This window comes from Myotis daubentonii, chromosome 10 (assembly GCF_963259705.1).
Source record: "Myotis daubentonii chromosome 10, mMyoDau2.1, whole genome shotgun sequence".
In the NCBI taxonomy this organism is placed as follows: Eukaryota; Metazoa; Chordata; class Mammalia; order Chiroptera; family Vespertilionidae; genus Myotis; species Myotis daubentonii.
This window is the reverse complement of record NC_081849.1, coordinates 7,109,648-7,135,548: the sequence shown is the minus strand read 5'-3', so window position 1 is coordinate 7,135,548 and position 25,901 is coordinate 7,109,648. Positions and strand designations below refer to the sequence as shown.

Sequence of the window (25,901 nt, the reverse complement as noted above, 5' to 3'; positions counted from 1 at the left end):
TTCATAGAAATGTAGGTTTATTTTGATAGAGACCTGCTGAATACTAAGGGCTAAAATAAATGAGTAATCGTGCCCTAGCCGGTTTGGCTCAGTGGATAGAGCGTCGGCCTGAGGACTAAAGGGTCTCAGGTTTGATTCTGGCCAAGGGCCTGAGTTGCGGGCTCAATCCCCCCTGGTAGGGGATGTGCAGGAGGCAGCCAGTCAATGATTCTCTCTCACCATTGATGTTTCTATCTTTCTCCCTTCCTCTCTGAAATCAATAAAAAAAATATAAAAAAGTAAATAAATGAGTAATCGTTAACATAAAATATTAGACCATTTTAATAAAAGTTAATATTTTTTGTTTCAGTAAGGTTTATGTTGTTTCAAAAAAAAAGAAATAAAGGCACTCTGAAGCTCAAAAAAAGGTTAATCTTTTTTCTTGAACATTAACTTATTAGACATTGAATAACTGCACAAATTAATAAGCGTAACGCAAATTTGTTTTCCTTGTTCTCCAAAAGCAAAATATTTCCTGTTGCTCACACCAAACAAGTCAGTAGAAGACTAATGACGTGGCCATCGGCTGCTAAAATATTCGCTGCTAGTGTTAGAGGAGAGAAATGGTGCGTCTGCACGTAAGGGAAATGAATGCAACAAATTATAGTAATCAGTCATTAGCAAAGGTTGTAGTTTGTTATTAACATTGTATATAACAGGATAGGTGAAAATTAAGTCACGAGATTTTTGTTAAAACGTTTCTTACACACCGTTGTATTGGCTGGGCCGCAAAAATATTCATTGTGGGAGTTTGACATGCTTGCTTTAGTGTGCCCTTTGTGACATCTTGGCTGGGATGTCTTAAGGCCCCTCCAGCCAACCCAGAGAAGACAGGTTGTCATCTTGTAGAGCTGTCGTTCCCCCGCAGCCTCGTCACTGCCGCTCTGGACCTGTGTCAAAGGCTCTCTCACCCCTTGCTGGGTCCCCATCCCCCTGTGGCTGTGGCCCTCGGGCCGGCATGTCTCCCCGATGGGCCGGGAGCCCCACAGCAGCCCCTCCAGGGGGTGTCCCTGCCCTAACCTGTGAGCTGTGTCTAAACCTGGCTCCAATGCCCACCTTTCTGGTTCCAGGACCTGGTGTGTGGGGTGCCCTCCTCCCCAGCCTTCCTGGTCTGGTACCTCATGGGGCCTGGAGCAGAGGGTGTTCTTTCCCCGGCTGGCATTTGTCAGGAGCTGCTGCCTGCTCCGCTCACTGCTTTCCCTTAGACCCGTGGTTCTCAACCTTCCTAATGCCGCGACCCTTTAATACAGCTCCTCATGTTGTGGTGACCCCCAACCATAAAATTATTTTCGTTGCTACTTCATAACTGTCATGTTGCTACTGTTATGAATCGTCATGTAAATATCTGATATACAGGATGTATTTTCATTGTTACAAGTTGAACATAATTAAAGCATAGTGATTAATCACAAAAACAGTATGTAATTATATATGTGTTTTCCGATGGTCTTAGGCAACCCCTGTGAAAGGGTCGTTTGACCCCCAAAGGGGTCGTGACCCACAGGTTGAGAACCGCTGCCTTAGACACTGAGCCCCGAGCCCTGAGCCCAGCACCAGCCTGGCAGGTAACGCTTGACAACGACCAAGGAGCCTCTCTACTCTGTGCCCAGCCCAGGAGCCCTGCTGGGCACTGGAGGTCACTCAGGGAGCCTCCCTGCCCAGGTCACACAGCTCGTCTGCTCCAGGGCCACACTGCTGCCCAGAGCCCCCGCCCCGCCGGTGGGCCCCGCTGGCCTTAGGAACAGGGGCAGGTGGGCTTGGGTCTGAGAGAGGAGCTTCGGGGCCCTGCCAGAGCGAGCCTGCGCAGGTGCTCGTGGGCCGGCAGGGGCACCGTTCAGGGTGAGGACAGGTGCTCTTTGTGAGCCCGTGTCTTCCCTCTGGCAGGAGCTGGAGAGGTGCCTCCGCTTGAGTCCCTGGGACAGGCTGGCTCTCTGGCCGGGGCCCAGCTGCTGGCGCTGGGAGAGCGTGGCGGGGCGGCAAGTCCCCTGTCCTCCCTGGGAGTTCCCATTCCGCCTGAGGTCAGAGCTGAGTCAGGCCCGGCCATCACTGAACACACGGGCTCCTGACAGGCCAGCTGGCTCGGGCTGTGAAAATACTACCTGCCCAGTGAGCAGGCTTCCCCGGGGCGGGGAGTGGCCTTCCCTCCCGGGGCCCAGCGAGGTGGACATGGGCGCGTGGCCAGTTACTGGCCGGGAGGCAGTTGTGAACGGCCCCGCTACTGGGGTGGAGCTGCAGGGTGAGGGTGGGTGTGAGGCCCGAGTGAGCCTTCCCACCTCTGGGGGGCGGGAGCCGGTCCCTCGGTGAGGTGCCCTCTGTGTGGGGTGGGGAGGGACACTGAAGTGCAGGTTGGGGGCACCGGTGGCACAGATAAAGAGACCCTGACCCAGGCCAAACAGCTGAACGTAGGCCGTCCGAGGGGCTGGGGGGCAGCCGGGGGCCGGCCCCGGAGCGTGGTGTCTCCTTTCCTTGCGATGTGAGAGGGACGCGCTGAGATGTCCTCTTGGTGGTAAAAGAAAGTCCGTCCTCGGGAGTGAGGGCCGGGGCACCCCAGCCCTCTGGTCTTGAAAGCGAGGGCAGATTGGGGGTGGTCCAGGTAGAGGGAGCAGGTAAGTGGGGTACGGGTGAGGCCCTCCTTAGTTCCGATCCGGGGGCAGTGGTCACAACCGGGCTGCTTCAGCTGCCAAAGCCTTTCCTTGCCAGGTTGCCCCCAAAACTTGATCCACAGTAAAATTGATTATTTGCTACCAGGGGGTAAAAGTCACAGCACTGCCCGAGGCAGCTGAGGGCCCAGAAGTGCGGCCTTTCTCTGGGCAGGAGACCTGGGGCTGGATTGAGTTGAGTTGACACCAAAGTAACAACGTGTTTACCGACAGGGCGTGTCCGCAGCCAGGACCGGTGGTCTGGGCCCAGGCAGTGACTCAGGTGGGCTGGCCCCGTGAGTGAGCGCGCGGCTGCTTTAATGGGCACCGAGACAGTTGTACTGGAGTCAGGATTTCATTATGGAAATGGCTGGCATAGTGTGTTTTTAAACTTTTCAAATGTGCCTCTCCACACTCCAGTACCTGATGTTTGTGCTGCAAATGTCCCACAAGATTGGCAGCTCTAGCGGGTGACGGAGCTGCAGGTTCTGAGCTGGGGTGGGGCAGGATCAGACTCGGAACCTCGGTAAGAACGGCAGTGAAAGAGGAGCTTTCTGTGGGCGCTCCGTGGGAGCCGGGCGCTGCCCTGTGTCCCTGCACGCCTGCTTGTACCTCCCTGCAGGGGCCACGTTATCCCCATTTTTCCGACGAGGAAGCTGAGGTGCGGAGATGTAAAGGTTGCTTGCTAGTAATGGCCGAGGCAGGACCTGAACCCAGTACGTCTGGCCTCAGAGCCCGTGGTCTGAGCTGGCATGCACTGTGGTAACAAGAAAAAGAGAAAAAATTTAAAATTCCGGAGGAAATTAGAAGAATATTGTGTCATCTTCAGGTAGGGGGATCCTTTTAAGCCAGACAGGAAGCCCAGCATTTATAGAGGAAAAGACTGACAGGTTTCCCTTCAGCTTTTTATTTAAAAAAATGACCTCCTTGAAATTTGTTACTATTTTATCCCGTTTGTTCTCTCTCTCTCTCTCTCTCTCTCTCTCTCTCTCTCTCTCTCTCTCTCTCCCCCTCCCTCCCTCCTCTCTTCCTCTCTTCCTTGCACACACACACACACACACACACTCACACACGCACAGACACACACACTCGCTTTTGGTGGTGGTCACAGTCAGCACCTGTATCATTTCCCCGCTAAGCACTTCAGGAGGCATTTCCTAAGAACCAGACACCTTCCACACAACGTAGTACCAGCATCAAACCCAAGCCTAGGACAGGAATCCTCTCACATCAGCAGTCGCTCATCATCCGTAACCAGGTGTCCTCGGCGAGCCCCCAGGTGCCTTATATCACCTTTTTGCTTTTCCCAGTCCGAACGGGACAGGATGGAACGGGCCCATCATCACGCTGTTCCCTTCACACAGACGCTGTTCCCTTCACACAGACGCTGTTCCCTTCACACAGACGGGCGAGGCATCCGAGCCAGATTTCTCGCAGGCAGTGCTCCGGCCGCCCGCCCGTGGAGGCCGCTGCTGCTGCTGCCTGGTGGTGGTAACTTGTCCCTCCATCCCCGGTGCCGGTGCCGGTGCCGGTGCCGCAGTGACTGGAGGTGAGGTCTAGGGGCTCATGGATACCTCCTGCCGTGTCACCTCAGGCCCTGCTGTCAGTGATGTTGAGACAACTAAGATCTCCCAGTCTCGCAGTAAAGCCACTCACACATTTTTTGGTTTCCCTGTGCATGTGAAAGTTATGTTTACGCGATACTGTCCTTAGTCTTTATTTATTTTATTTTATTGTTCTAAAGTTTTGCATACGTCTCCTTCCTCCCCCATTGACCCCCCCACCCCACCCCAGAGGGCAAGCTCCCACCGCCCCAGTGTCTGTGCCCACTGGTTATGCTACTATGCATGCAGACAAGTCCTTTCGTTGATCTCTACCTGCCCCCCCCCCCTTTGTCTCTGGATCTGTTTTTGATCATCAGTTTATGTTGGTCATTAGATATTCCACACGTGAGTGAGATGTAGTTGGTCTTTGAAATGTGCAGTGGTATTATGTCTAAAAATATATACTTACCTTAATTAAAAAATACTTTATTGCTAAAAGATGTCAGCCATCACTTGAGCCCTCAGCAAGTGGTAAGCTTTTCGCTGGTGCCCGAGAGGGTCTTGCCTCAATGTTGATGGAAACGCGTGTCTGCAGAGTGCAGTGAGACAAGGCCTGCCTGTCAGTGGTAACGAGGTTGACCACTGACACAGGCACATTTTTTTTCAGGTGTTGATTTCCCATTGATTGTATTTCCATCAGGTTTTCACAGGCTTTTATCAGTCAGGGCTCTTTGTTTTTATGTAGTTGAATCTGTTGATCCTCTCTCTCCTGTTCTGTAACTCCAGCCAGCCTCGTTGCGTCCGCTTGGTCCTTCCCACAGCCCCACAGCCCCCTCTGGGTCATTGCGTGGCCACCCTCCCTGCATGGTGCCAGTGCAGCAGGGCCTTTGGGCAGGTGGGGGTGAGGAGGGCGCACAGGAGCACGGGTGAAGGCGGGGAGGAGAGCCCCAGGAGACCTGTCTGCGAGGTGCTTTGCAGACAGTTACCAGGTTACCAGGGTCCCCGCCACCTCTGCCACTGCCTGTCATTGGCCCGCTGTGCCTGGCATCCCTGAGCCTGGCTGCACACAGACCAGGACCATCGCCTGGCTCGTCAGGGAGGGGTCCTGCCAGGGGCCTCCTGGTCTGCTGACTCTGACCTTGAAAGTTCCCAGAGGGCAGTGGCTCTAGATGGCCTAAGACCCCCTGGCCTTTCTCATCTCGAAGCTGAGGGCCCAGCCACCCAGCCAGGGGAGGGCCCCTGTGCACCACAGAGCCCCTTCCCTCGTGCTCTCCTGTGGGCCCCCACGTGGTCACTGGCCTGAGAGCTGGTGGGCCGGCCCGGGCGGCAGTCATCGGGCTGAAGGGAGATGACAGTAGACTTAACATCGAAGTCTAACCCCAGTCACCAGATGCCTGAGGTTCTGATCGGATCATCAGTGGCTCTGCTGCAGGAGAACCTGTGGGCCGAGCGCACGTGGTTTTGGTTGGCAGGAAATTGTGCAAGTGAACTGGCCGCATCTGGGGTTGCTCCTGCCCCCCCCCCCCAGTTCTATGCATCTTCTGTTCAGGGTGGTCTGACCTACCCACGCTTCCCCTCCCCGACTAGTGGGCCTGCCCTGGCTCCTCTGTGGCTCTGTCTACGTGGCATGAACCCATCCGCCCCTCGATAGGTCCTTTTATTGTCAGAGGTATCACCCGAGGTCGCTTTCTCCTTTGTAAGTGGCCACGGGTCCCTGGGAGAGTAGCCCAGCTTGTATTGGCCCCTCGCACTGATCCAGGGCTGGGAGAGTGGGGGTGGGGCAGGAGTTTGCTTGGAAGGTGGGTGAGGAGGAACCTTGGGGAGGGTTTTTGAAAGGAGGGCCCCTGCTAGGAACGCCATCTGGGCTGCCCCGATGTGGGTTCCAGGGCAGGAGGAAAGGAAGATAGGCGGGGGAGGGGGGGCAGTAAGATGAAATTCAGGCTGAAGTCCGCCCTATGCCAGCAGAGATGTCACCAGGCCAGGGAGGCCCAAGGGCTAGGGGCCAGCCAGATAGCCTGGGTTGGAATTCCACCTACTGGAGACCTTGGGCAAGTTACTTGGTGTCTGTGCCTCAGTTTCCTCATCTGCAAAATGGGTTCTTGTGAGTGCTCAGTGGGTCAGTGTGTGTAAATGCCCAGAGTGGGGCCCCTCATCTATACAATAATAGAGGAATATGCAAATTGTCCAGGACACCGTCACAGTAACAGTAACGACCGAACAGCAGGCTGCGTGGGGCGACCAGGCTGGCGTGGGGCGGGGGGTAGTTGGGGGCAACCAGGCTGGTGGGAGGGGGCAGTTGGGGGTGACCAGGCCGGCAGGGGGGTTAGTGAGGGACGACCAAACGACCGAACAGCAGGCTGCATGGGGCGACCAGGCTGGCGTGGGGCGGGAGGCAGTTGGGGGCAACCAGGCCGGTGGGAGGGGGCAGTTGGGGGTGACCAGGCCGGCAGGGGGGCAGTTGGGGGCGACCAGGCCGGTGGGAGGGGGCAGTTGGGGGTGACCAGGCCGGCAGGGGGGCAGTTGGGGGCGACCAGGCCGGTGGGAGGGGGCAGTTGGGGGTGACCAGGCCGGAAGGGGGGCAGTTGGGGGCGACCAGGCCGGTGGGAGGGGGGCAGTTGGGGGTGACCAGGCCGGCAGGGGGGCAGTTGGGGGCGACCAGGCTGGTGGGAGGGGGGCAGTTGGGGGTGACCAGGCAGGCAGGCGAGCAGTTAGGAGCCAGCGGTCCTGGATTGTGAGAGGGATGTCTGACTGCCGGTTTAGGCCCTGTGGGATTGGGCCTACACCAGCAGTAGGACATCCCCCGAGGGGTCCCGGATTGGAGAGGGTGCAGGCTGGGCTGGGCCTCTAGTGTTCAATAACTGGCTATTCCTTCCCAGTGACCAGCAGTGTCCCACGTGGCTGCTGCCTTGGTTCTATGGGGCACCAAAGGCGGCCCTGCTGTCCTTGGGGCTACAGAGGTGGGCTCTGAGCTGCCAGGGCAGGGGTCTGTCATCCTGCTTGTGCCCAGGAGCCCAGACAGGTGAGGGCAGATGATAGACCAGCTGAGCTGGGACGTTGAGAGGAGACTGGCAGGTTTGAGAGGTCCCCTCTCCCCGGGGGCATTGTGGGGACAGCGGGCATGAGCCAGGGTTGGTGGAGAAGCACACTGAGCTGGCAGGGGTAGAGGAGGCAGCCTCCACGTCCAGATCCTGCTGGTGTCAACCTGAGCCCTGCCCTGGGGCTTCCCGGGCTCCCGGGCCTGGGCCTGGGTGCTGGATGCTGGGGCCAGTGGGTGGGCTTGGGCTCAGGATAGGCCCCCCCCCGCCCGGGGAAGTTACTGTCTTGCTTTTAAAATCTGTAATGAGAATTCAGGCACTTTTAAACGTTTGTCCATTAGACTCTCAAACCACCTGCCTTTATTGTTTTTTTATTGTGTACACTGACCCTCCATCCCCTTTCCTTGCGCATCTGAGGTCTGAGGTGGTGGTGGTGGTGGAGTAGGGGGTGGGGAGGGGAGGGCGTAGTACCTGGCAGCAGCTTCGTTTCTGCAGCTCCTCCATCTCGGAGCAAACTTAGTGCAATTATCTGGACACTCTATTGCATCTTCCCTTGATTCAATTACTTTACTTTTGTGAAAATAGGATGAAAGTAGACGAGAGAGCTGATATGCTGAGGGACGGTGGTCTCATCATTGGATGTGTTGTAGAAGCCTGTGAGGCTGGGAGCAGCAGGTTCTTAGCTCACGGGACGTAGCTGGGCCAGGAACCGTGCCCGGACTGGGGTGAAAGGCAGTGACATTAGGGAGCGCCCACCCGCTTACACCGAGTCTCGTCTCCCTCCATAAGGCACTGGCTCCCTTTCCTTTGGGCTTTTTGGTGAAGGGCCCACGGTGCTCAGACGGCCCCGGGGATATTTTTCTGGTCTGGGCAGGAAGCAGCACGTCCGGGTCCCGCTCAGGGTGTTAGAATGTGGGTCAAGGTCAGGAGGCCGGGGGGCTGCACAGAGGGAGGGACTGAGTCTTCCGGGCCGGTCTTGTTGGGTCTTGTCCCGTCCACCATCGTCCCGACAGTTTGTGGACAGAAAGGAAAGGGGAGAGACTATTAAGTAGCACGTTTGGGGCTAGAAGGCCATTTCCGGGCTGGGATGACGTTGCTTCCCAGCGGACGGGACGGTGTTGGTTTCCTCCCTTTGTCCACCCCAACCTGGCCCCTTTGATGCCCTCAGCTCTACCTTGGGGTGGGGTGGGGGTGGGGGTGACACTGCCGCTGGGGAGCTCTCTGACGCGGAGTTGGGAGATAGGGCAGAATTCCCCAGCCCCTCTGAGCAGCCCCGGGGGATGATCTGGGCTGGGCTGGGGGGCTGGTTCCTGTGCAGTCATCCCTGCTGGGCCCCCTGGAGCTGCCACCTTCTTCTTTTTTGTTCGTTTGTTTTGTTAACCCTTATCCAAGGATATTTTTCCACTGATTTTTAGGGAGAGTAGAAGAGGGAGGGAAAGACCGAGAGAAACATCGATGTGAGAGAAACACATCGATGGGTTGCCTCCTGCACGAGCCCCGACCAGGGCCCGGGCCAGGGAGGAGCCTGCAACCAAGGTACGTGCCTGTGACTGGAATCGAACCCAGGACCCTTTGGTCCGAAGGCTGATGCTCCATCCACTGAGCCGAACCGGTTAGGGCTGGAGCCAGCGTCTTGAGTCTAACAGCTTCTGTGTTTCCTGGGGCTGCAGGAACAGCAGCCCACGTACGGGGGGGGGGGGGGGGGGCAGGGTAGTGGGGGGTGTTTTCTTAAAACAACAGGAATTGATTCTCTCACACCTGGAGGCGGGAAGTCTGAAGTCCAGGTGTTGGCAGGGCTGAGCTCCCTCTGGTGGCTGTGAGGAGCTGTTCCGGCCTCTCTGCTTGGCTAGTAGATGGCCCCTTCCCTCTGAGCATGACTGTCTCTGTCCACATTTCCACGTACCAGTCACATGTGATCAGGAGTCCACCCTACTCAGTGTGACCTCATCTTAGCACGTTACATTTGCACCCTCGCTGTTGCCAGTTAAGGCCGCAGTCTAAGGCCCGGGGGTTAGGACTTCACAGTATGAATCTGCTTCTTCCAGCCCATCTCGGTTTTCCTTACATACTCGGAGAGTGACATGACCCACTTGGGCCCGGGGACTCTGAGGTCCAACTCTGCAGTCCCTTGGGGAAGCGATGGAGGGACCAGTAGCTGCTGAGTCCCCCTCACTGTCTGCCTGGAAGAGGCTGGTGCTGGTGGGAATGAGTGAGGCTCCTTGGTTGGACCACCTGCTGTGAGCCAGGTTCCGAACGGGCAGGGTGGATGGTCCCTGATTATCAGACTGGCTGCCGAGACCCAGTGAGGTGACTGCACGGGATCAGCACAGAGGCTGAATTTGAACCCAGTGCCCTCAGCTCCTGAGTATTCGAGTGTCTTGCCAGTGCACTGCCACCCTGTTGACATGGGGTGTGTGTGAACTGTTTTGCCTGTAGTTTATCGCCTCAAAAGACTGTACCAGCTCTGACCGGTTTGGCTCAGTGGATGGAGAGCATCGGCCTGCAGACTGAAGGGTCCTGGGTTTGATTCTGGTCGGGGACATGTACCTTGGTTGTGGGCACATCCCCAGTAGGAGGTGTGCGGGAGGCAGCTGATCGATGTTTCTCTCTCATTGATGTTTCTAACTCTCTGTCCCTCTCCCTTCCTCTCTGCAAAAAAATCAATAAAATATACTTTTAAAAAAAGAAAAAAAAAAAGACTACCTATCAGGGGCCATCTCTCCCAAGCCTGCCTCCCTCTCTGCAAGGAGAACAAAGGCCTGGTGTACAGTTCATGCTCAGTGAAGACATTCACTCACTCACTCACCGAGAGTCAGGAAGCCCAGCTGAGTGCAGGGGTGGGTGGGGTGTTAAACACACCAGGAAAATGCCTGAGAGTAGTGAGTATTAGGTGGCCGTGGTGATGGAGTGGCTGGGCACCCAGCTGGTGAGGGAAGGGGATCCGGGTGAGCTGACGCACCAGCAAGGGCAGAGGCCCTGTGTCCGGGGCGCTGGCCGACGCAGGTGGGAGTGGGGCGAGTGCCAGGAGGTGAGGTCAAAGAGGTGTGGACTTTGGATGGTAAGGAACTTGTGATTCTGCACCAAGTGGACAGCCCCTGAGGGGCAGTGCCCGGGTCACTTCTGGATTGGCAGTGGGGCCCTGGGCTGGGAGGCGGCGGCTTGCCTTGGCCGGGTAGAGGAGGTGGTGAGAAGTGGACTTGAGGAGGTAGAGCCAAAAGGACGGACCTCGGGTTGGATGTGGGGCGTGGAAGGAGGAGGGAACGGAGAACATGGGTAACCGGTTTGGGGGGAGAATGTGGAGGTTCTTTGCTGCTGCTGCTGCATCGAACTGTCTTGGTGGACAGCCCCTGACACTTGTAAAGACTCAAGAGTCCTGCAGGCCTCCAGCGTGAGTGCTGGCTTGTTGGGGAGGCTTTGAGCAAACAGGGAAAAGAGGGAAGCCTCGAGCCTCCTCTCCCTTCTCCAGTCCTGGACTGGAGACCTGCATATGGCGGCCGCTGGGGTCACCTGCTTCTCCCTGCACTGGCCGCCAGGGCTGCAGGAAGAGGTTTTGCTGCCACCTTGTGGACAAGGGGAACCTGTGACGTTGAGGGATATTGGGTGACGCTGGGGCTGCGTAGCTATGGGATCCTCTGGGCTGCAGGGAGAAGCTGAAGATTTCCCTGAGCCACCCACATGCACCAGGGTGTCAGCAGGCAGCTAGCCCGTCCCTCCTCTGAGGAGGCCAGCCACAGCTCCCTGTGGGCCGCGTGACCTCAGCTGGGCATACCCAGCTTATCAGCGGATCACCCAGCAAATATTTGAGTGGAGACTCAAGTAGGTGCAGGTTCTGTGGGATTCCTGAGCCCGAGGCCGCCCTTGCCCTGCTCAGGACCAGTGTTCTGTGTCTGCAGCGCCCGTAAGTCAGGCCTTCGCCGGGTCCTTCTCTTCACCTTAGCTCCCCTGACGCGGTCAGTAGTATATTCCTGCTGCCCCAGACACGCAATTGCACACCCAGAGCAAGATGCCTGAGGCCCCCAGCACGCTGCGTGTGCGTAGACTCAGCATCTTCTGATTTCCAGGCCTCGGACAGAGGGGCCGTGCAGTGCTCAGCTTCTGCACGCTTGGCTCTCGGGGCTGCGTGCCCATCCTCACCCGGAATGCTCACTGCAGGCCTCACGGGCATCGCCTCTTCCGTTCCCCCAGAAACTGCCATGGTGACCTCACCCCCAAGCGACAGGTTTAACTTGGTGTTGCTGATGACCGACAGCTGACCTGAGGGCTGTTTTACGGATTTTCTGTCCCGTCTGCAAGGTCGCAAGCTGGGAGCTTTGGGTGCTGCACTCGTGTCCTTCAGGCTTGTTGAGCAGAACTGTTTACCGCTTCTCTTTGGAGCAGAATCTTTTCAGACAGAACACAGACCTGGTCCCTGGTGGGGCCGATGCCCGCGAAGAGCTGTGTGCCTGCCCTGTTCTCCTTTCTGGGGTCTCCGTGTCCTTGGGCTCTGAAGTGTAGGCAGGTGCCCTCTCATTTCTGCCCGTCGGGAACGGGTTCTGGGAAAGGGCTGGGAGGATGGGAAGTCACCATTTTGCCGGGGCTGGTCATACAGGTGCAGGGGGAGCCCAGAGCTGGTGTGTCCCCTGGGAACAGATGTCCTTCCATCCCTGCTGCCCAACCTCCCTGTGCCAGTGTGCAAGAAGCTGGCGGGCGTGGGGGGCTTTTCCCCTCCAATCCATCCTGCTACTCCCAGCAAGAGCCAGTGGATTCTAAAGCAGCCCATCCCCTCTGGGTACCTTGTTCCCTCTCCCTCAGTCCCCAGATGGCCCCCAGACTGCTGTCCTCTGCGTGCATTTTCATTGGCTTGGGGGAAGGGTTTGGGATGAGCACCTTATTCTTTGGGGGAGGGGCAATTCTGTGTGTGTGTGTGTGTGTGTGTGTGTGTGAGAGAGAGAGAGAGAGAGAGAGAGATGGCGCAGATAGGGAAGTTGGAAGTCGAGTGTGGGAATTTTAAACTTGGAAATGTGAGTCAGGATTCCTGGGTCATGTTCGGGTCTCCATGCCTGAAGGCTCCTGGGAAAGGCCCTTCAGCGGAACCATCTATTATGTGGAGACTATGCACCCCGAGAGGACAAAGCCAGCCTCATCACTGCTAATGACTAGTCCCAAGAGAACACAACTTCACCCCAGGCCTCTCCGGGCGATCCAGTCCGGGACTTGGGAATTCCCAGCCCTTTTCTGCCCCAGCACCTTGGGATGGAGAGGCCCTGCCTTCCTCAGGCATTCACCCCCCTCCAGCCCCCTCTGGAATGTGCCACTTTATCTTGTACTTTGCTTCTGACTAGGACCATGGCTCTAAAGCTAAGAGGCAAGTTGGGAGTTGGGTTGGACTGAGGAAACCGGGAGCATTGCCTCTTTAAAGGAAAAGAGCCCCTCACCTTCGCCGCTTCCCAAACTGGTTTCTCCTGATCTGCCCGGGGTCCTGCGGATTCGGTAAACTGGCCCCTGGCTCCTCTCCAGGGCGCTGGAGGAGGACTGGGAGAGCCCAGAGCTTAATGAGTGTCGGGTGCAGCCCACGCTGCAAAGTCAAAGGGCTTGGCGAGAGCGCTTCCGGTCCGCGCTGCAGGCCCGCTCTTCACCTCTGCTCAGCCAGTCAACCTCTGGGCACCTCTGGACAGGAGGCGAGGCCCGGGGCTGCAGACCAGAGTTCAGGATCCCGTAAGTTGAGTTTTCCTTGTCCAGAACTGTATGGTCCAAGTCCACAGGTCACCTTTGGGCTTTCCACTGCCCTGAGGCAGGACGACTCAAGCCAGTCCCGACGATGTCACAGTCACCGAGGAGGAAAGCCTGTCACCAACAGAACAGCAACTCCCCTGCAGCATCCAGCAGCCCTGCCCCGCCAGCTCCCCAGCCTCGGCATGTCTGAGCCTCGAACTAAGCTAGGGTCCCCTCATTTGGGCTTCCCATTTTACAGATCAGGAGACGAAGGCCCAGAGAGGGTGTGTGACTTCCTCCTCTTACTTCACCCTTTTCCTAATTCCCGCCCTGGCGTTGCACCGTCAGGTTTTTCCTTTGGAGAAAGAGTGGCCCACTTCTGTCCAAAGTGGGCCCAGTAAGGACTGTTAGTTCCTTGGCCTGCGCTTAGTGACAGCTCCTCTCCTACCTGCTCCACTCCGAGGAGGAGCCCTGGGCTGGAATTTCCTGTTTTCCGAGGGCTCCCGGGGCTGCCCCAGTGGGCCGCCTCCCCAGCGCCGCCGTTCCGGGGTGTTCCAGGCCGGGCTTGCCGCCTCTCTCTCCTTGCTGGGCAGGCTCCCGGCCTCGCCAGGTCTGGGCTTGCCGGCCGCGCGGTGGAGGAGTTGTGGGACTCAGTCGACCGATGCCAGGTGCCCAGAGGCCGGAGGTCCGTGCGCCGCGGCCCCGGCCCCGGCCCGGGCCTCGCCCCGCGCCCCTCGCCATGGGCCTGGCCCTTGCCCGCGGGCCCTGACCATGGAGCAGGGCTGGCCGCCCGGGGACAGCTGCAGCCGGGAGCGGCCCGCCGCCTGCCGCCGCGCCCTCAGTGTCTGCGACTCGCTGGACCTGCACGGCGCCCCGGCCGACCGCGCGGCCCCCGCCCTGCCGGCCGCCCTGTGCGCTGGGCGCGAGCCGCCGGCACGGCCGCTGAGCGTGTGCTCCGGGGACCCGGGGCCGGCGCCCTCCGGCGCCCGCAGCCTGCTGCTCGGCTTCCTGCGCCCGCGCCTCGGTCGCCGAGGCCCCGCCGACGGCCGCCCGCTGGTCCCGGGGCCCGCGCCCCCCGAGCGCCCCGGCTCCGCCGCGCCCAGCCCCGGGCCCGCTCGGCGCAGCCGCTCCGGGGTCTCCCAGGCGCCGCGGCCGCGGCCCACCAGCATGACGTTCCTGGAGGTGAACCGCCTGGAGCTGGCCGAGGCCGAGGCGGGCGCGGGGCTGGGGCGCGCGGGCAGCGCCGGCTTCCTGCGGGGCGCCTCGCTCTGGAGCAGCCAGCGCTGGCAGGTGTGGCGCGGCGGCGGCGGCGGACGCGCGGCCCCGGGGCCCCGGCGCGGCCTGTCGGCGCTGAAGAAGAGCTTCAGCTTCCGCCTGCGCCGCGGCCAGGAGATCCGGCGCTCGGAGTCGGGGCCGCTGCCCCGCGCGCGCACCCGCAGCGACGGCGACGCCAGCTCGCTGGGCGCCTTCCCCAGCCGCCGGGACTTGCTGCTGGGCGCCGAGGCCCCGCGCGCCGCGCCCGAGCCCGGTCGCCCCCGCTCCGCCGCCGGCCTCTGGAAGCTGCTCACCAGCCGCTTCCGCCGCAGGGACCCCGCGCCGCAGCCCGCGCCCGTCGAGCCGCTGTGGAGCCGCCGGGCGGCCGCCGCCCCCGGGCTCCTGGGCGCGCCGAGCGGTAAGAGGGAGCGCCCGGCCCGCCCGGGTCCTTCCAGTTGGAGTCCAGGCTGAGCGGGTGGGAGCCTGGAACCTCCCGGGCGAGGGGGGCGTGTCGTGGGCCAGGGACGGCGGGACGCCTAGTGAGGGCAGCGCCCAGCGGGCTCTGGGCGGTGATGGTCCCTGGAGGTGGCAGCGAGACAGGAGGACGTCCAGCAGGTCCCGGTGCCAGCGTGGCTCCGACCTGGTGGAGTAGGAAGCCTTCGTGGCTTCTGGCACGTGCAGCGTGGAGGCCAGGGCAGCCTCGGGCGGAAGGCATTTCTGTTTTCTAGCTCCCGCGGGCTTGGGCTCTCCCTTACCGCGGCTTCTGCAGATGAGCGCAGGGGCTGCTGTGGACGCGGTTGGTCAGTGGGTCGTTTGGTGCGATAACTACTCTTTGAGAGCCTGGGTGGGGAAGCAAGCGCGGCCCAGGGGGTTGCCATTGCCACCTAGAAGATGAGGAGGTTGTGCAAGCCCTCGGAGGGCTCTGGGTGGCACATTCTCCGTCCCCAGGACAGTGCCAATGTCAGGCCCGCTGCCCTGGTCTGAGAATGGGCTGAAGAGGGAGCCTGGGAGGCGGGTCTCGGGGAAGGAAGGGTGGTGGCCTCCCAACAAGGAGGAGCTGCGGGTGGAGGGCTGTCACAGAACAGGGCCAGGTAGGGCTCCTCCCTCTTCACCCTGGCAGGAATGTGTGGGTGGCCCCACCCTGCACAGGGGAGCTGTTCCTACTCGCTGCAGGAGGCTGGCCCCCCTGCCCAGCTGCCAAGTGCCCAGCCCAGCGTGGGTCTGGGCTGAGACCTGCTGGAGCTGCTCTCACCTCGGCCTATTGTCTGGGCCCCGGGGGCACCAGGCTGGGTGTGGCGCAAGGTGGGAGCTACTTATTTTGTTGGAGCAGTAAGAGGAGGAAGACCCAGGTCCAGGCCAGGGGGCAGCCCACACCTCTCAGTGTCCTCCCCCTGAGGACTGTCTTCACTCTGTTCCACTGCCCTGCTGCTCCCTAGGGAACTAGGGGTGAGGGGTAGAGTCCCCTCTGGACAGTCCTCTGGCCTGGGCCTAGGAAAGGGCAGTGTAGGAGACAGCTGGTAGCAGATGGCACAGGTGTGGGTGCCACCCAGTCCTGACAGGCAGCCTTCTCTCCCGCAGACTCCTTTGTGAACAGCCAGGAGTGGACCCTGAGCCGCTCGGTGCCGGAGCTTAAAGTGGTGAGTGAGGCGGGGAGGGCCGGGCAGCCCCCCCTCCTCCAGGCCTCTCCCTGCAGCGTCCTTCTGGCCCTCTTTCCCCTTCAGCACTCGTCCTCTCAGTCCTTATGGTTTCTGCCTTTCCTGCCCCATCTCCCCCGTGTGCCTTCTGACCGCTGCTGCCGCCCCTTCCTCTCCCACAGGGCATTGTGGGGAACCTGTCTAGTGGAAAGTCGGCCCTTGTGCACCGCTATCTGACGGGGACCTATGTCCAGGAGGAGTCCCCTGAAGGTGAGGGTCACACGCTGGCTGCGCTGGGGGTGGGGCTCGAGCCCCGTCTTTCTCAGCTCCGGCCTCCTCAGAAGCCGGGTGTTTTCTCTGCTCAGCCCGCGGGCGCTTCTCCCAGCTGCGGCCCTGACTGTGCCCTCTGTCCTAGGGGGTCGGTTTAAGAAGGAGATTGTGGTGGACGGCCAGAGTTACCTGCTGCTGATCCGAGATGAAGGAGGCCCCCCTGAGCTCCAGGTGAGGCTCCTGCCCCGCTCTGGCCGTTGAGTGTGGGAGCGGGTCCAGAGTCCGCCCGGACCAGGCCAGGCTGGTAATCGTGCTCGGTCCCCCTAGTTTGCTGCCTGGGTGGACGCCGTGGTGTTTGTGTTCAGCCTGGAGGATGAGATCAGCTTCCAGACGGTGTACAACTACTTTCTGCGCCTCTGCAGCTTCCGCAACGCCAGCGAGGTGCCCATGGTGCTGGTGGGCACGCAGGGTGAGCGGGCCTGCGGGCCGGGTCCCTAGGCGGGCAGGTGTGTGAAAGCCCATCCGCCACCCCCCTGCTGCCCCACGTTGACTGAGCCCTCATGGACCCAAAGGGGCTCCTCGTCCTGGCTCTACCCAATGGGTCTTCCCCAGCTGCGTCCTGCCAGCCCCGTGACAACAGGGTCCGTGTTTTCTGAGATGGTTTAACCGAGTGGCTGGCTCATTTCCACTCAGCGCGTTGGGGGCGGAGCTGGAGCGAGGCCATCCTGGGTTCCTGTGCTCACCCAGCCCCTGACCAGAGGCCCTCCGCTCAGCGCCCAGCTTCTCCACAGGCTGAGCTAATCCCCACCCTGGCCTCCGCAGATGCCATCAGTGCCGCCAACCCCCGGGTCATCGACGACAGCAGGGCCCGCAAGCTGTCCACAGACTTGAAGCGCTGCACCTACTATGAGACGTGCGCCACCTACGGGCTCAATGTGGAGCGCGTCTTCCAGGACGGTAACTCGGCGCCCGGCGGGACTGCTCCCCCCGTGGGTCAGGAGGGCCCTCTGGCCAGCGGCGCGGGCTCCGGGGGGCGGCTCTGAGCGGGCTTCTCCCTGCTCCCCAGAGGGGTAACTGACTGTGCTGTCCCTGCAGTGGCCCAGAAGGTGGTGGCCTTGCGGAAGAAGCAGCAGCTGGCCATCGGGCCCTGCAAGTCACTGCCCAACTCCCCCAGCCACTCGGCAGTGTCCGCCGCCTCCATCCCGTCCGTGCACATCAACCAGGTGCGGCAGCCTCCCCGCGTCCCCGAGCTCGCGCCTCAGCCCCGCCTCACACACTGTCTGTCTGCCTGCCTGTCCCCTCCTCATCCGGTCTCCTGCCTTGTGGACGGTTTGGAAGCCCTGGCTCGAGTTCATGCAGCCTGTGCGACTGGCCTGGCCTCATCTGCACGCCTGTGGTGACTGCCTTCCTGCTAGCGCCCCACCCCGCTCGCCACCCTCTGACCCTGCAGCCCCTGCAGCCGAGGCAGCAGACACTTGCTCTAGGGAGCGCTGTCAGGGCTGCTTCAGGGGCCGCTGCCCGGGGAGCAGACTCAGGAGGCACAGAGGCGTTCTTATTGGGACTAACCAGCCCCTGGCAAAACTGGGAGCGTGGCAGGCCCCCCACCTGTCGGCCCTGTCGGTGTGTGAGTTTAGAAGGGCAGTGCCTGCCCCACAGGGACCAGTGGTTTTCATGCCATGTGGGGTATGCGGGGAGGGGGGGCTTCTGAGCCAGGTTCTTCCAGTGTCCTCCCATAATTCCACTCTGACATCTGTCCACTTCCTGGCCCGCTGCCTGGTTATTTTTCGTCCCCTGGCACATGGGCCAGAGCTTCCTTCCGGAAGTGCGTTTCCCACTGTCCCTGCTCTGCAGAGCGCTGGGCCGTCACAGGTGCCTCATGGACTGGTCCAGCGGGCAGATGCTGCTTTAATTCTGCCCAGGGCCCACCGGCCACCGGCTTCCTGTTGGCAGCCTGGTTGCTTTTTCCGAGATGCCTCCCTTTAGCATTTTAGAAGGCAGCCAGGCTCTCCCTGTGAGCGTCCCTCATGGAGCAGAACAGCAGGGACATAGCTGTAGGCTTCCTGCACCAGCTCTGAGCACTCCCCCTCAGTCTGCACGGGGCCCTGCCAGGGAGGCTCTGATGGGTGAGGGGGCGCAGCTCCTTTGCTCCTTGTGCAGGTGAGGGTCGAGGGGCCACCAGGGCCCTGGACTGTGTGTGTTCTGAGTCCTGGAGTAGACACTGGCATGCACTTTCTGCTCCCCTCTTGTCATCTTTTTTGTCTTTCCTCCTTTTCCCAGCCCTGTCCCTTCCCGCCACCTCCTCTGACAGTGGTCCGAGTTCTGTCGTGTGCTCGGCCTCAGCTCTCCCGTGTCCCTTCCCCCGTCACACACACTTCTTACAAGCAAACCTCGTCCTCCCCTGCCCCGACCTCCTGCATCCTTGACATATGTCACATCCAGGGTGACCTGCTACCTTGTGTCACACCCTCCTGTGAGCCGACTCGGCAGTTCACTTCCAGCCTCAGCTGCCAATTCCGACTTGCTAGCCACTGCCTCTCATTAGCTCCCTGGGGGGCACGGTGGGCAGCCCCATGCGGTGGCCTCCAGGCCATGCTGCCTTTCTCGTCGGTTCTGTCTAGTGGCCCCTCTGCTGCTCCCATGAGCCCCAGGCCAGGCTCCCCATCCTGCAGGGCTCCTGCCTGCCGCCTGCCCCGGCACCCACCCCAGAGCCGCCACGCCCTCAGCAGCCCTCTCTGTCCTTAGGCCACGAATGGCGGCAGCAGCGCATTCAGCGACTACTCGTCCTCAGTCCCCTCCACCCCCAGCATCAGCCAGCGGGAGCTGCGCATCGAGACCATCGCTGCCTCCTCCACCCCCACACCCATCCGCAAGCAGTCCAAGCGGCGTTCCAACATCTTCACGGTATGTGCCCGTGCCCGCCCCTCCCGCCTGCCCAGCCGCCTCCACCCAGCAGGCAGCGCCCACCTAGGAGGGGAGCCACCTGCAGCCTCCATCCACACAGACACACAGCTCAGTAGGCTCTAACCGGCGCCCTGGTCCACACCCAGACTCTTCCAGGCTCTCTCTCAGCCCACATGGGCTGCCCTCAGCACATCCACACGGAGCCACCTGCCCTGCCGCACACACCTCCCCTCCCGGCCACCTGAGGGCTTCTTGGCCAGCTTGAGGGATCTGTGGAGGCATCTGCTCTCACTGCCCCAACACCCTAGATTTCGAAGTTGTGCACCAAGGCTACGCAGAGAGCTAGCGGCAGAGCTTGAACCAGGGCCCAGGCCTCCTGTCCACATTCTGATCTTTCCCATTCATCACCCCACGCTTCCTACCGCCGCTGCGGTTGGTCTAGCAAAGCCTTAGCCATCTTTCCTAGGTCTCCAGCCTGTGCCCCACCACCCTGCCTTCAACCTCACAGGTCGGTTCTCCCCTTCCCCGCAGACCTCATACCCAGGGCCCCATGTGCCTCCTGCCGCTTGGGGCCCAGCCCCTAAGCTCTTAGGTATCCTGAGCCTGCTGTCTGTCATGCCCAGGATCTAGCATCTGGCACATAGTCCACCCCCAAATGCTCACCCTCCAGCTGGGACTTGGCTGGACCATTCCAGGATCTTGGGTCAGACACAGGTGGGTGAGCTGCCGCGTGGATTCTCAGGAGACCGCCCTGTCCTTCTGCGTCACTCCATGCGCCTCTTTCTGAGCGTCAGGGCTGGGCTCTCCGCCCGGCCTGTGTCTGCCCGCCAGGCCAGGCCCCAGCCGGGCTCTCGGGAACCAGTCCAGCAGAGCCAGTGCTCCCAGGCCTTGCCCATTCATTCTCGCCCTGCCCCGCCCAGCACACTTCTGCCCGGTCTGCCTGCCTGCGTCCCCTGTGCCTGCCACGCACTCCCGCCCTGTCCATGCTGACCCACCCTCTTTCTGCTGACAGCTGCCGCCATGCCTTGCACTTCCCGGCCTTGACCCTGCCTAGACTCGAAGCTTCTTATTTCTGTTCAGGCCCATTGAGACTCACAGGGCCGTGGGCTGCCTGCTTGTGCCACCTGCTGCTGCTGCTGCTACCACTGTAGAGCCTGTGGGTGCCTGTGTGACCGCCGTCCGTGCCCTCTGCACATCTGCCTCCGTCACCTGCTCCCTCAGCACCATTCTTAACCTTCCACCTTCCTTTGCTGCTAGTCCTGCACATTTGGGCACGCCCTCCTTCTCCGTCCTTGCCATGCTCCTGGCCTCCTCGCCACGGCCTTCGTGCTGCCTGCCCCGTGCCCCTCTGCCGCCCGCTGCCACTGTGCTGCCTCCGCCTGCCACCCTCCCGCGGCCCTTCCATTCTCTCCATCTTCATGGTGGCAACCTTACTTCCCCTCGCATTGTTTCCATGGTGACCTCACTTGTGCCATTGTTCCCGAGGCTGCCTCAAGACATGTCCCCCATCTCTAAGGGTTCATCTCGAGACCTCCCCCCTCATCCTTGCTGTTGGGGCCACCCCCTCTCCTCAACATCTCCCTGGCAGAGCAACGCCTGCTCGAGCTGGTGCCCTTGTGACCCGCCCACTGGACATGGCTGTTGAGCTCTCCAGTCTCCCCCATGACTCCATGTACTCGTTTTGTTGACACTCTTGCCCTGGTTCCTGCCATGGGGGTGTGCCCTTCTGGGCTCCCGGGGACCCTCTGGTGGTTGGGGACCTCTCGGCTCACCAGTCTAGCTGGGGCAGGCTGCACCCTTCCCCCCTCCCTCCCCGCCCTCCAGTGGCAGCGATCCCACCCACCTTCCTTCTCCCCGGGCCAAAGGGGCAGAGGCTGTGGCACCCAGTGGAGGCCCGGAGCAGGCACTGCTGGAGCTGCGGGCGGTGGCCTTGGGCCCGGCTCTCCCTGCTCCTCTGCTGTGCTCCCCTGTGCTGCTATCACTTTGCCCCCTACCTGTGCTCTTGGCTCCTGGCAGCCTGGGCGAACAGGGGGACATGGGCCTGACCATTCCCCGCTGGCTGAGATGGACTGCCGGCTGCCCTGCCGCCTCCTCCGCCTCCTCCTGCTCCGCCTCCTCTTCCTTGTCATCCCGCTGCCATCTCTCCCCAGGCACCTGGGTCTCTGCCCTCACCAGTGCTGACCAACTTACGCGGGGCTTGAGTATAACTTGCCAAAATCTTTATTCTTTCGATATTTGCAGATATGTGCCACTGTTTCCAACTTTTCATCAACAAAAAGGCCTTTCCAACTCCTTCCAAATTAGAAGACCAGGTGGTGACACAGCACCTCTGGACATTCTCCCCTGTGCGGGGCCGGAGGCGGGCCGGGCCCTGGGACTGCTCTCAGATGAGAAGCGGCCGCCGTGCTCCCCACTCCAGAGACCCACAGGAACCTTTGTAACTAACCCCCACCCCCAGGGAAGGCTAGGAAGCTGGAGCCCGAGGCTGGGGGCTGCCGGGGACCAGGCCCGGCTGGACGCTGCGCCAGGCTCGCTGCATGGACAAGAAGGGAGCTCGGCCCCACGCCTGCCCGGCAACGTGGCCCAGAGGGGCGGGGTGTCCAAGCGCCCACGGCCCAGCTGCTCCTGGGGGAGCTTTCCTGCCCCTCCCCTCCTCTGCTCCTTCCTGCATGGACTTCTGCGTTCCTGCTCTGCTCTGGACGCCAGCACCGCCGCGCGCTTGCCTTTCCCCCTCTTGGCCTCCCGTTTCCTAGGATCCGCATTGGGGCGGCTCTGCCCCAGGAGCCTGGCAGGGGCGCAGGGCCTCTTACGGCCTCTCTCCTCTCTCTCTCCATCCACTGTGCCCCTTGGGCCACGCCGATGAGCTCGGCGCAACATGCCGTGTGGTATCTGTGCCGCAGACGGGCCACTGCCCGCTCACTTCTGGACTTTGCTCTCCCCGATTGTCGTGCCCTGTGCTCCCGGCCATTCCTCAGTCCCACCGTCCACCTCTCCTCACCCCTCCCTTCTCTTACCCCCCAGCCCCCGGGCTGTGCGCCTCTCACGCCCTTGGTATCTCGTGTCCTTGCTCTTTTGTAAGGGGCGGGCCCGGCTCAGTGACCTGTGCTGCTCTGTATGGTGCCCTGTGTAAGAATAAACCCGTTGGAATACTCGTGGTCTCAGTTCCTTCCCCGTCCCGCCGCCCCGCCCTGCCCCTGCTAGGGCCTGTCCAGGCCGAGGGAGGGCGGGCGGCGGGCTGGGGTTTCCAGGTGGGCAGCTGTCCCCGCTGACCCTGGGCCCCTTTAACATTCCTCCTCTTTTCTCTTCCAGTCTCGGAAGGGTGCCGACCTGGACCGGGAGAAAAAGGCCGCCGAGTGCAAGGTGGACAGTATCGGGAGTGGCCGGGCCATCCCCATTAAACAGGTCAGCACCCCCTTTCCCTGAAGCCTGCGGAGCTGAGGCAAGGCCCGGGAAATGCTAGAGGATGGTCCTTCTCTAGGCCTCTGTGACGGGAGATGGTGCGAGAGGCGGGCCCCTCCTGTCAGGCCTGAGGTTCTACTAAGAAGGGCTCACCTCTGGTGGGGAGGGTAGCCAGAGGGTCTGCGTCCGTTACTGCAGACCTGAGCCTGTGGCTGGAGCAGCCTGCTCTCCAGGCTTTGCCTGTCCCCTCTCACCACCACCAGGGGGCAGCAGAGAGCCGCCTTCAGTTGCTCTCCTGCTGGTGGTTCTGGAGTTGGGTCACCTGGAGGGGGCGAGCTGCTGTCTGCCAGAGGGCTTGGTCTGGGCGCTCTGGCCCGGAAAAGGAAGAGGACTCCAAGAGTAGCCTGAGCGTGCCCCGAAGGGCGGACTGAGAGCTGTAGGTCCTCCAGGTTCCATGGCAAAGCCTTACCCAGAGGAGCCGCTGTTCATTTGTAAGGAATAAACTTAGTTGAGGTCTGTCCCCAGCTCCTTTCTGAGTCCGCCTGGCAGGGCTCCCTGACCTCCTGTGTGGGTCCCTGTGCTGGGAAAACTTGAGTGACGGGGTGTCTTTGTGCAGAGATGGTGGTGTACTGGACAGGGCTCTAGAACTGCTGGCTGGACAAGGGTAGAGCCAGGAGGTGTCCCTCTGGGGCTTGGGCAGGAGCCTGTGCGCTGAGGTGCCCACGAGGATGGGGACTGTGGCCTGGTGGTCAGTTTGCTGTACTCACAGGAGCTGGGCGAGGCAAAGACCTTCTTGGGAGCTGGTGGTTAGAGAGGTCGTGTCTACAGGGGCTGTGTTGTCAGGTTTTGACCACAGAGCAGCAGAGCTCAGCTTGGCCAGGGCCCTGTGGTCAGGTCTGGCCCTCTAGGCTGGAGCTTCTGGGGTCCTTGGGCAGAGTGACAAGAATTCGTGGGAAGGTCCATTTAGAATGGAGAGCCCAGGGTGTGGGTCAGGGTCCCAGAGGACAGGATGGGGACACCACAGGTCCCGTTTCTCCCCTGAGATGTCACTGCACTCCAGTTGGGTCTGCATGCAGGGAGGCCAGGTGAGAAGGCTGAGAGGACAGGCAGCCGCCAGTCTCCTGTAGGTCCCCACAAACCCAGTGACTGCCACTGGGGCTCTGCAAACCGAGCGCCTCCTTGGGGGGCTCTTCTGGGCGCCGTGACTGTGATCCCAGGACTGTCCCCGCCTGGGATGTGTGCACACAGACCTTTAAGACATGGTGCGGGCGGCCCTGGGCCCTTGCGGTGAGGAATGGTAGCCCACGGCCTTCAGTCTGGGGAGGAGGGCCAGGGATGCAGGGGCTGTGGGTGGGGGTGGAGCCCTGTGGCCAGCACCTGGGCCTCTGGGCTGGGCCAGGCAGTCAGCTCGGTCACTGGCTGTTACAGGCCCATAAACCTCCGCCCCCAGGACCGACACTGCGGGAAGGAGCCCAGCACAGGCCTGGCCCGGGCCCCAGTGCCTGCTGGAGGCAGCGGGCACCTCAGACAGCGATCTCCCAGGGCGTTTGGGGGAGCGCCTGCGGTTGGGGTGGAGGCTTCGCCCAGCCGGGGCCATTCCTCCCGCTCCCCGCCCCCTGCCCAGGGCCACCCTCCCGCCCGCTCCTTCCCTCCCCCCTGCTCCTGCTGGGAGTGGAGATTGCATTTCAGTTGCCATTTGCATTCCCAATCAATCCGGACTCCGCAATTAAGCCGGCTGGCGGAGCTGGGAGGGAGGTGGCGGCGGAACGGGTCCTCTGGGGGCTGTCGCCCGGCGCCGCTCCCATCCGCCCCAGATTGCTTCCTGCTCCGCCGTGCGCAGCCGGGGAGGGAGCGGAACCCCTGGAGCTCCTTCTCCCTCCTCGGAGCGCGGCGCCCCGAGAACGGGCGCGGGTGGCGGGCGGGCCCCGCTGGCCCAGCTTCTCCGCGGGTCCTGCCCGCCCACAGGCACCGGCGCTGGCGGGCGTGGGCGCCACGTCGGCTGCGCTGGCTTCTCCGGGAGCCGGCGCTCCTCCCACGCCCCTCCAGGCTCAGGCTGAGGAGCCATCTCATTGCCGCCGCCGCCCTCGCCCTCTGGGGAGACCAGGCGAAGAGGCCAGGGTTTGGGTAGGAAAGGGTTCCCCTCCCAGCGACTCCTGGTCTCCGCTCCGAGGAGGGAGGGCTGCCATATGTGAGTCCACGCTCCCGGCTGTAGGGGGACAGGCCGAGGCTGTGAAGGGCTAGTTGGTGGCAGAAGAGGGAGAAGAGGCCGGTTCCCTTTTCCTTGACAGGAGCCGGGCTGGACGCTAGAGCTCTGGTCGCCAGTGGTGGTCCGTGAGGCCCGAAAGGTGGGCCACCGCTGCCCTAGAGGAGGGCAGGGCTCGGGTTCTAAGGATTAGAGAACAGAGGTTACTGGGGACCCCCCCCCAAGGGAGGCTGGGGTGCAGGGTAGTGAGATGATTTGCCAGGGAGCCTCCCTGAGCGGGAGCAAGATGAGGGGGGGACTCAGTCAGGAGACGGGGCCAGGCACCCTCTCCTGGCCTGTGAGGGGATGGATGCCCCCCGGAAGCAGGTCAGCAAGGCTCCGTCACAGGCCAGACGTTCCTGCCACCCCTGGGTGGTGTGAAGGTCCGTTAACACGTGTCGGCAGCAGCGCCTGTGACCACACTGTCCGTGAGGCTGACTTGGACCAGGATGTGTCCTCCGCCTCCAGTCGCAGGTGGGGGCAGCAGGAGGAGGAGGAGGGAGGAGGGGGAGCAAGGATGTGAAATGTCTACTGAGAAGTGGGAGACTGGAGTGGAGGGCCCTTACCTCCACCCCATCCCTACTCAGGGAGCGATCAAGCAGGAAATCCCAAACGACCTGTTTGCTGATCTCCTTGCTCCGAACCTAGTGTTGTATTCCCCGGAATTCAGAGGGGAGGTGGAATGGAGCCTGGGTTCCCCCCACCTCGGGCCTCAGGGCCACAGCCGATGCTGGAGAGACCCCCTGCTTTCTCACACCTGAGTTCCTCTTTTCTAAAAAAAAATTCAGTCCTGGCCAGTTTTGCTCAGTGGTTTGAGCATTGGCCTGCGGACTGAAGGGTCCCAGGTTTGACTCCGATCAAGGGCACATGCCTGGGTCGCAGGCTCTATCCCCACTAGGAGGTGTGCTGGAGGCAGCCGATCCATGATTCTCTTTCATCAGTGATGTTTTTTTTCTCTCTCTCTCTCTCCCTCCCTCTCCCTTCCTCTCTGAAATCAATACAAATATATTTTTTTAAAAATTTCAATTACAGCTGAAAGTCAATATTATGTAATTTCCAGGTGTATAGCACAGCGGTTAGACGTGTACCCTGCGAAGATGATATTTCTAGTATCTTCCGGACACACGCAGTTCTTACAGGATTGTGGCCTGTATTCCCTGTGTTGTACTTTCCATCCCTGTGGCTATTTGTATATATCCCTTCACTTTTCCCCTCCCCTAACCTCCTCTCACCTGGTGACCATTAATTTGTTG

General features: G+C 61.1%; 1 protein-coding gene across 9 annotated transcripts in view; it reads left to right on the top strand.

Annotated features, from left to right (window-relative positions):
• Positions 1 to 25,901, top strand: part of AGAP3 (ArfGAP with GTPase domain, ankyrin repeat and PH domain 3) — a 55,220-nt gene that overhangs the window by 13,085 nt on the left and 16,234 nt on the right. For 2 of the 9 annotated variants that reach the window (XM_059711458.1, XM_059711459.1), the window contains exons 2-9: positions 15,781 to 15,839; positions 16,019 to 16,106; positions 16,252 to 16,337; positions 16,434 to 16,575; positions 16,929 to 17,063; positions 17,202 to 17,329; positions 18,849 to 19,007; positions 22,317 to 22,409. In XM_059711458.1, coding sequence (XP_059567441.1) covers positions 15,781 to 15,839; positions 16,019 to 16,106; positions 16,252 to 16,337; positions 16,434 to 16,575; positions 16,929 to 17,063; positions 17,202 to 17,329; positions 18,849 to 19,007; positions 22,317 to 22,409 — 890 coding nt within the window. Of the gene's footprint in view, positions 1 to 13,298; positions 14,621 to 15,780; positions 15,840 to 16,018; positions 16,107 to 16,251; positions 16,338 to 16,433; positions 16,576 to 16,928; positions 17,064 to 17,201; positions 17,330 to 18,848; positions 19,008 to 21,248; positions 21,457 to 22,316; positions 22,410 to 25,901 lie in introns of those variants that run through there. The other 7 variants (XM_059711460.1, XM_059711454.1, XM_059711455.1 and 4 more) reach the window with 7 other exon arrangements.